We start from the raw sequence: 10189 nt of genomic DNA, 5'->3' as shown, positions 1-10189 counted from the left end.
CTTCAAGGGTGAAAGCTCTCTTCTAGGTTGCATTCATCTTGTTGTATCCCCACGTGGCTACAAAAGTACTTGTTAGTATGGGCAAAAATGCTGTTAGCTTTTTCCTAATTCAGGGCCTGGATGTCTTTGTTTCCGTCTCTCCCCACCCCAATCCTTCCTGGTCACCCCAGGAGGCCAGTCATAGAATCAGGGGATTCTGGGATTAGGCCCATCGTCCGACCATCTTTCTCATCTCCTTACAGTTCCTAATGGGCTGAGCCCACTGGGTGGGTCCAAGTCCCCTCAGAGCTGAGGCTCCGTAACTATTCCACCCCTCCACCAACCACAGGGAATCCTGTGTTTTGGAAGATTTTGCTTGCTGAAATACCGCATTTATGAAGATGTCCTGTTTTCATTATTTATTAGTATTAACTGCCCACTGGAGCTTTTGGCCAGCATGAGGAAGCCAGTACCACCTCCTGGGTAGGAAAATGTCTCAGTTACCGGAAAAACAACAGCATGGTGAGCCTTTGCCACCTGACTGAGGCATATGTAGGATCTGTGGAGTATTGAAAATAGTGGACAGTCGCCCATTACTATTTCTGTGCTTCCTGGGGTGGCCTGGGCTTACTCTCCTGGGTGACCCCTGCAGCTCAGGGACATACACACGTGGAGCTAAGCTTGGAGCCAGACTTCTTGGTACCCAGGGTTGTGCTCTTTTCATTTAATTAGGCTGATTTCTAAACCTTTTTACCCAATCTTCCCATGCCCCCAAACCATCAAAGGTGACCCACTCTCTTCAGGAACATACCTTGTCTCCTGGCCGAGCACTTAAAGCTCATCATGCTCTGTTGCCTACTTGCCTTTTCACGCTTCATTGTCCCTCCTCTCCCAGATGACTGCTGTGCTCTTAGCCACCATTCCTAGTGTCTCTTGAATAACTGCAGATGCGAGTGCTTGACTGGGGGCACCTGCCTTACTCTCCCAGCTGGAAGCCTCTCTGCCCACAGGCTTCAGCCCTTCACTGTCTGCACACTCGTGTGGTCCTTAGCACGCTCCGCCTCACCATGTGGATCAGGGCAGGCCTGGGCTTTACCCTTCTTGTGGCCAAGCTGAGGAGCCAGCATTTGAATGCAGGTTCACCTCCAGCTCAGCACCTCTCCAGGCCTCTCACCATGCGAACGGTCCTCCCTATGATGGTCATGAGGCACTGGCATTTGTCACTATGTTCTTGTTTTTCAGTTGGGGAAAGATGTGTGGGCCCAGCTTGAATCCCATTTCCCAAAAGATTGAACCCTCGCTGTTCAATCTTTTCCTTGTTACCCCAAAGTAATACTAATGAAAGCTTTAAACTTTCTTTTATTAAAAAGACTGATGAAGGAAATGGCATTCCCCAACAGCAGATGAAAGCACTGTACGTATCAGGCAAGTTCCCAGAGGCAGCAGTGGAATCTTCCCATTAATCCTGCTGACCTTCCTGAGAACCACCAACGGGTGCTGGCTGAGAGTAGGGATAGCGCCAAGTTTACACTTGGGGTCTGGTTCTCGGCTGCCTGCTTAGCGGGGAGAGAAGGCCCAAGGCCTCTGTGCCACCCAGCATCCCCCGCCCATGGAGAGCAGCAGCTGGAGGCAAAAAGCGGCACCTTCCCCTGGATCCTGTATCTCCCTTCCTGCTCCCCTTTCTAGAACATCTAGCTTAGGGTGATTCAAACTGATAAATATTTTGTAAATTGCCAAAAGCCACCCTTTGCTTTGCTGTACATCCTAAAGAGAGACGGACACAGCACCAAGTTTAATAGTCAGCAAAGGCCGGTGCTTCCCCTCCCTCCTCTCTTGTGGCCCGAGCCTTTCTTTGCAGATGTTATTCCTGCTTCAACCACATGGATTCATAGAAACTGAGGCAGAGGGTTGAAAGCACACAAGCCTGAGTTTCCTGCCCCTAGTGCCTTTTTGTGCCCAAAGTTAGCGTTCAAAAGCCATGAAGTAGCTAAATTATTCAGAGGATCTAAAACCTCTCCATAAAGGGGGCGCGAAGTGGTCTTTGAAAATGGTTTGCTATTCACTTGACCCGGAAAATGCCACAAATCATGCAAACCCAGAGGTTCATACCTTCCTGTTCACTTCAAGACCCATGAAACTGCCCAGCCCATCAAGGGTATGTGGACCCGAAAACTGGGAATGGCATCGTTTGCAGAAGCACCGTGCACCACGGTCCTTACACTGGCTCTACTTTCGGCAGGGGCAGGTCTCACCCTCACAAAGCTCCCCTACTCAGAGTAGAACCAGAGTGAGGTGCTGGGCGTGGGCTGAAGTGACACACAGTGACTCATCTACAAACGTGGAGGTTTATTTCAACAAAACATGAAACGAATACATTTGACTGAAGCTCCTTGCTCATCAGGCTGTGCGTACATCGAATGCTCAGTAAGACAAGTGAAGGCTGCTTTGTGACCGAAGTGAGCGGACAACGTGGTGATCCTAGCTCAGGCGAGTCTCAGCTGATACATCGCTCACCCTCCTCCTGCCTTGGTGACCTCGTGTGTGTGATGGGCCGTGTCTCTTCCTGACTTCTCCATAGGAAAGGGCCCTGTCCAGGTAAGACCTAAAGTGAGGCGCCCTGGGGATGGGGGGGTGGTGAGCGTGGCCAAGTTCTAGAGACTAAATGTATTCCTTTAATGTGTCATAATTTTGTTGGGGGCTGGGGGGAGGTAAACAAGTGTCACCCGCCCTCTGCCCCGAAGGAATGCCAGGACAAGCACAGGACTCCACACCACCTGCAGGTGTGTGGAATTTTATTTATTGTAAAAAGTGCAGAGGAATTATCTGGTCAAAGGTGAGTCCACGCTTACTGGGTAAGCGAACACCAGCAACAGTGGACGTGCTTCCTGGACTGAAAATTGTTCCCCACCTTCTCCCGCCCTTCCCGGCTTGGATGGCGCCGAACCCCCGCAGCAGGGCAGCCGGGCCGAGGCTCCAGGCTCCTGGGGGCAGGTGGCAACCCATCCAGCCGCACGGTGCCCATCTGCACAAACAGTTCCCGAGGAGAGGAGTGGAGCTCTTTCTTGTGCGTGAACTGTAGGGTTAAGGCTCAAAACCGTAGCTCGTACGGAAGTGTTCATACTGCTGCTTCTCAGACGTCTTAGTGATTTCCCCCTTGGTCATCAGTGACAAATGCTGCTAAATGCAATTAGCTGCACTGTAGGAACCGGATGCTGCACTGGGGTAGCCGGATGCTACCCCAGCCCTGATCACCTGCCACTCTTGCTTTAGGAACACCGACGGGGGGGATCAGAAAGCTCTCTCCTTGAATAAACTGGTTGTTGAAAATAAACTCTCCATCACCCATGAGGAGGCCAGGGAGGGACCCGTGGGCCTGGAAGACAGCAGCACCATGATGGGGTTGTGGATAACCTTAAGGTCACATGGATTCTGTGTTCCCTGGAAGCCTCCCCAAAGCGGGGAAGGCCAGTTCCCAGCGCCGAGAGCACTGATGTCACCAGGGCTCCTTTCCGTGGCTGTGAGGAGACCGGCTGTGCCTGTGTACATTCAAGGAAGAGACGAGACCCAAAGTAAGTAAGAGTGTCAGCTGCTAGAAGAGTGGCCCCAGAAACACAGACGATGGCCCTGTAGGCACCGTTAACCTCCTGTAACTATCAAAGCTCCAGGCTTAACAGTAACAACCTCCCGCGTCCTAAAAAGGGAGACTGGCTGGCCCGCTCTCGCTGTCGCATGGTGACTACTTTCCATCAGTGACGGGAAGGGCAGCTCCCCTGGGTCCTCCTCTGCCCGCTCGGGCTACGGTACTGCCAGTGGGACCCCGGGCATCTCAGCTAGCCGAGCAGCGGCACACGGGGCAGTGGCAGGTCAACCGTCTCTGCGCTTGTTCTGAGAAGGGAGCCCCAGGGCGAGGCCCCTAAATTGACGACAGTGACTTGGTCTCTGCTTTCTCTGCTTCTTGGGTCGTGGTTTTGCCCTCATCTTTGAGTTCCATGGAGCTTGCAGAGTTCATGCTCTAATTTTTCTTCACAAGCTGGGTGCCTGGTGTGGACCGGGCTGAGTGTGGGGTAAGAAGCAACAGACCCGAGGCTTCCTCCTCTCCCCACGCCTGGTGCTGGGCCTATGGCCTCAGCCCTGGCCCTCCTCTGCTGCCGGTGGCTGCAGGCTCACAGGGCCAGGGGCGAGCGCGGGCTGCTGACTGCCTGGCAACAGCTCCCACTTCCCGGGGCCAGACCAAGGGGCGGTCAGGACAGGAGGGTGGCCCTGCTGGCGTGTGGTAAGACCTCTTGGTAGGTGCTTGTACCCGTCATTGCCTTCTTAGGTCCTGGGCAGGGAGAGAGGACTGCCGTCACAGCCAGGGTAATAATAAATACTGAACAGGGTAGGTGTGACTGGTGGGCTGGAGTGGGGGCTTGTGACCCTACGTCCCAGTATGTCATGCGTAACCTGAAAACATCGAGGGGAAGCAAAATGCCACTTTGATTCCAGTGCTGGTCTCGTGTGCCTTCTAATTACAGCGGCTTCAGGTGTGAAAGGCAGCTCTAGCCCTTTTCTCCGGAGGCAGGGCAGGGGTGGGCAGGAAGCTCTTCCTACGTTGACGGGGAGTCCATTGTGGAGAGGATCCGAACGACTTCTGCTCGCTGAGTGGGCGAGATGTGCTGGGTCATGTGGACGATGGAATCCATGGCAACCTCTGGATTGGCCTGTACCAAGCTGGAGGGGAAGATTCGGGACAGTGAGGATGAGAGAGAGGCAGCAGTGCCTAGATCAGGGTAGCTTCAGAACTGCCCAAGAAACCTGCTCCCAGAGTCCACTGCGGACCCTGCAGTCCCTGCCTCACCTGATTCATTTTCCTACGTGAATAATGTCCCCAGCAGCAAGATACCACACGAACCCAAAACATTTTGTTATGTCAGAAAGTGAGGAAGTAACCTCAAAAAGCAAAACCCAAAACCCCGATGGGGTCATGTCACAAAGATAGTGGACCCAGCCTGAAGGTGCTCCCACTGGCTAAATCTGGGACATGTGAGGCATCAAAATAATGAATTACAAATCATTGAAAAAAGACATTCACTAGTCTACACCAATAACGAATATATAATAAATGGAGGAGGAGAGAGGACTTTTGCTTACAGGAGAATTGGGGTGGTGAGATGTGATTGTGCAGAGGAGTTGGAACACTGTCATTTTGCAACCTCACTGTAAAGACTGGATCAGGGACTTACCTGGTGGCACAGTAGCTGAGAATCTGCCTGCCAACGCGGGGGACACGGGTTCGAGCCCTGGTCCGGGAAGATCCCACATGCCGCAGAGCAACTAAGCCCATGCGCCACAACTACTGAGCCTGTGCTCTAGAGTCCGCGTGCCACAACTACTGAAGCCCGTGCGCCTAGAGTCCGGGCTCCACAAGAGAAGCCACCGCAACGAGAAGCCCGCGCACCACAACCAAAAGTAGTCCCTGCTCGCCACAACTAGAGAAAGCCTGCGTGCAGCAACGAAGACCCAACGCAACCAAAAATAAAAATAAATTAATAAATTAAAAAAAAAAAAAGACTGGATCAGGCAAGAATCATCCCTGGATGCTAAATCTAGGTGGAAATTCTGATGAGCAGGAATCTGCATGGCCTTGGAGTGTCTCTCCTCAGACTGCTTATTAGGTTCAAGGGGGTGGGAAAATCAGGAATTACACAGTGGAGAAGCTGAGTAACAGCTTGATCAGGTGATGGAAACTAACACTGGGACAGGCAGATGACATCACGTGCCTCCAGATACGGCACCCTGTGAAGGCCAAATCGTCACGGATGTAATATTCTGGCTGCGAATGCACAGCCTGAATCTAATCGTGAGGTAACATCAGACAAACTCAAAAGGAGCAATGGTCTGCAAATGGTGGTTTAGATAAAATGTTCAACTTATAAAAATTAATCATTTTACTCTGGTTATGTAAGAGAATATCCCTATTAGCAAAGGCATGCTGAACTATTTGGGGGTAAAGGGCCATGATGGGCCATGACATATGTAACTTACCCTTAAATGGTTCAGAAAAAGAAATATATACACACGCGCGCGCGCACGCGCACACACACACACACACATATGCGTATGCTTACTCTTATATAAAAGAGTAAGCACACACACAAATGATATATCAAAAAGGGTAAAATGTAAATACCAGGCACATTTGGGTATAGATTTGTTCTCTGTACTGTTTTCAGTTTTGCAGTTTTTCTGTAAATGAAATGTGTCCAAATAAAAAATTTTAAAAATGTCCCCAGCAGCCTCCACCACCCAGCCTGTGGAGAAGACGGAAGCCTCTAGAACACAACTAACTCTTGGCTGGGGGAGGGGAGGAGGTAGTTTCCCAGGAAACTATGATGCAATCAGCTTTTCCTCACAGAATCATTCATCCGGTTTGAGTATCTGCATTTGGAGCTAATAGCTGGGCACAATGAACTAAGCCGTCGTTACTAAGTGCCCCTGGGGACCAGCAGCTGAGCAAGAACTGCGCTTCAGGGCTCCTCCGATCTGTGGGTCAACCACAGCCGTCTCAAACAGAAAGGGACCACAAAGACCATGAGGCATCATCACCTCACCGTTTGTCCTTGAGCCGCTCATCCCCGAGAAGTGAGCCCCACTTCTACCCAGGAGCACCCCCACCTGCCCCCGCGGCTCTCACCTGCGGATCTGCTTGAGGACGTAGTCTCTGCTGATATACTTGATGTTCTCCTCTATTACCGAGCGAGCGCCATCTTCCTCTGCCAGCTGCTTCTCCAGCCATTCCACCAGATCCTTGTTGTTGTCCCAAACATAGGCCTGCCAACAGACGACGCCTGCTTGGACACCAGGGCCCAGGCCAGGCTGGACACCCTGACTAGTCTGCATCTGGAAGGTGCACTGCAAAAGCTTACTCAACGTAAAGAAGCCGTTCCCAGCTCTCCATTACTGTTGGCTTTGCAGGAGGAGGAAGCAGGCCTCGAGGCAGGAGCCTTCCTCGTCTTCCCTGCCCTGCTTTTGAAGTGTCCACCTGGGCCCCCCAGAGGCATCCGTGCTCACACGGACGCTGGTCCCGTCCCCCTACCTGTTCCACAAAGGCTACGGGAATTTAGTCCCCTGACCGATTGTTTAGTGAAGTGCAGACTGAGAGGGAAATGCTGTTTACCTGGTGTTTCTAAATGAAATGTGTGCTTCTTGAGGAACTGAGTCACGATTCCTAAATTTCAGTCTGTAGTCCCAGCAGGGTGTGTGGCAGATGAGCAGCCTGGCTGTGGAGGCCTCCTGCCATAGAGCTGGAGGAGGCCAGAGGTGAGGGAGTCCTGCCACGGGTCGGAAACCTAAACCCCAGTTCGCTTTCTGTGAGAGTTTTCCGAAGGGTCAGGATGTCCATCACCCTGAAAGTCTCAACAAACCACCTCTCACCTCCTCCTTTCAAGATCATTTAGCTGAGCATTTCCCAGGTAGTTGACCACATAGTAATTCAGGAGTGTGTTAGGAACCTAATAGCCTTCTCCTGGCTCTCGTCTCCGCTCATTTTCTTTACAAATCATTTAGGAATCGTTTTGTTAATGGTTTCCGGAAAACCAAGTACCGCCATTAGGGCTCATTCATATTTATGTCATTTTGTTTGGGTAATTAAACACAAAGCTCGTCATTTAAAGGTGCGCTGTCCTCCTCTGTTATCACTAACCGAGTCAAAGTCAGAATGCCAATGAGTTTGGCGCTGTAATTTAATAGGTGGGTGCGTTAGGGAGCTCGGCAGGTGGCTCAGGAAGGCTGGATTCCAGCAGAGGCGCCCGAGCCACGGCTGGGACCCCAGGGCCTGCAAAGCACGGAGCTGCGTTCTCAGTGCCCGCCAGAGTCGTCACGCAGGAGGAGACCGGGCGCTGTGCTGTTTCCTAAGGTTCTACTTCGGGCCTTTCAAAATAATGGTTTCTTTTCAGACTCTCACTTCCCCATCTCCACCTTGGCCAGCGAGTTCCCGGGGCTGCTTGTTTATTACATGTCCTGTAACTGACGTTCACGTTTCTAACAACCCTTAAGGAGTCCTTCACAGTTGAAGGATTAAGGAGCCCCAGGATTAAGGATCAGCAACGTGCCTTTTCTAGTTCTTTTGTCCAGTTCTTTTTCTTGCTCCAAATTTGTCCATCTGTTTGTAATCACTGACAAAAAGATCAGCTCTCCTGGTCAGGGTGGTGCGGCCCGGACAGTGCGAAGCTGAGGGGGCCTTCCCACCTCTCCGTGCTGTGCGTCCTGCCCAGCACCTTCGAGGCTGAACACAAGCGTTTTGCACATCAGTCTCTACTGACAAGGGTGGCGGTGGTGGTGTTTCCCACAGCGTGGCTGTCTTAGCTCCCACGTGCCAGCTCCTGCCCACCCCACATGTGGATGGGTGCGCCTGCACTCCTAAGCACGGCCCCTGAACTCCGACATTTCCATCTCCATCATGGTAATCTGGACTTCTGCACATGCCCTTACTTATGAGGATTTGGGGTGAGGAAAAAAGAAAACAATGCGTGCTGCTTGGGAAAAAAAAACTAGATTTACCCAAGAATCCCAAAGCCTTTAGTTTAAGAGAATATTTAATACTCTTATTAATCATTTTTAATCCGTTTGCTTTTAATTAAGAAACAGCATGATGCTTTCCTATCAACATATGCCAGGGAGCAGATTAACTGTGGCTTAAGATAACTCGCCTTGATTGGTGTAAGGTATTAGCTAACGAGATGCCTGCTTCTAAGGATGCTCAGACCCTGCACTGGAAAGCCAGCTGCCCTCCAGAGAAAACTCTTCTGCTGTCCCCTCCTGTAGCCAGAATACACGAGGTATTTAAATTAAACATTGAAAAAGTTCCCAGACGGAATTAAAGCAGCATATTCCAAGTTTTTGAAAATATAGGCCCCTTATATGAAAGATTTGCTGTTCACTCAATACGACTGGGTGATGACCACCAAGTCAAACCCTGGTCAAGTTTTGACCACAGCACAGAGCACACGAAGGCCATGGGGTCACAATCCTAGCCAACAGCGTTTTTAGCAAGAATCAACAAATGCAGGCGCCGCGGCACCACAGGTTTTTTGCAACAGACCTGGGAGGGTTTCCTCTACTGTGTGAGCGTGCTTCCCCCATGAGGGTCAGCGAGTCTGCAGTTCCTCGTTCGCCCTCCAGGAACGGAGCTGTAGGAATCATCATTCCGGCTAGAAGGACGAGCAACCCTATGCTGTTTACATTTCCCTCCTTAAATTTATGAGAACGTGGCCGATTATTCCCACCATGGATTTTAACCACGTGTGACATGCTGGGTGCTAACCTCATGACAGGCCTGGGCCCCTATGTCACCTGCCTGCATTCATCCCAGTCAGAACATTATAATACCAATAAAATATCAATAATTAAACGTCACAACAGTGGCCTTACAGTACGTGTTCAGCTGGCACTATATCCCGCTCTGCGTCAGTGGGTCAGTATCCCTGGCACTACTCAGCTCACTAATTGTATGTAGTAATTAGTCTATCTCACAAAATCTAAATGACGTGTTTGGAAAGTTTCCTTTCTAATGTATCGGATTGCTGTTAAGCCCTCCTTACTCAATGGTACAGCAGGGCCTGGGAGTGACCAGGGCACAGGCTGATGGATGTGAGCCGTGATTACCATGCCCTGCAGATAAGTCACCTTGTGAGCTGCCTGGAGATACCTCAGCAAAGTGATGTTTTCTGATGCTTTGGCGGACAGTAGCAAACAGCCATGTGGGCTGGGGTGGCCTGCTGGCCCCATCTCCTGATAGCCACTCCAGCCTCAGCCCCAGGCCCAAGGCATGCTGCCCAGGTTCTGCCTCACCTTTTCGCTCCTTGGCCCTAGATCAGAAGTTTGGTGCATAAGACTTGTCCACGGGAAGCTTGAGGAGAGTGGAAGTCAAACAACCCTATCAATGGTGCTTTTTCCTCTACCTTCCTCACAAGGGCCTCCACTGACGATTCATCTCATTTGGAAATCCAGACTAAGAATGAATGGGCTGGGACTTCCCTGTTGGCGCCGTGGTTAAGAATCCGCCTGCCAATGCAGGGGACACAGGTTCGAGCCCTGGTCTGGGAAGATCCCACATGCCGCAGAGAAACTAAGCCCGTGTGCCGCAACTACTGAGCCTGCGCTCGAGCCTCTGAGCCACAACTGCTGAGCCCTCATGCCACAACTACTGAAGCCTGCATGACTAGAGCCCGTG

At 51.3% G+C, this 10189-nt stretch overlaps 1 protein-coding gene across 1 annotated transcript in view; it reads right to left on the bottom strand.

Annotated features, from left to right (window-relative positions):
• Positions 1 to 1061: 1061 nt before the first annotated feature.
• Positions 1062 to 10189, bottom strand: part of ACACA (acetyl-CoA carboxylase alpha) — a 233868-nt gene continuing 224740 nt past the window's right edge. The window contains 2 exon segments of the mRNA XM_059997545.1: positions 1062 to 4689; positions 6653 to 6789. Coding sequence (XP_059853528.1) covers positions 4566 to 4689; positions 6653 to 6789 — 261 coding nt within the window. The 3' untranslated portion in view covers positions 1062 to 4565.

The sequence above is a fragment of the Delphinus delphis genome, chromosome 19 (assembly GCF_949987515.2).
Source record: "Delphinus delphis chromosome 19, mDelDel1.2, whole genome shotgun sequence".
Lineage (NCBI taxonomy): Eukaryota > Metazoa > Chordata > Mammalia > Artiodactyla > Delphinidae > Delphinus > Delphinus delphis.
Note: the sequence above shows the minus strand (reverse complement) of the source record. Positions and strands in the feature narration are given on the sequence as shown.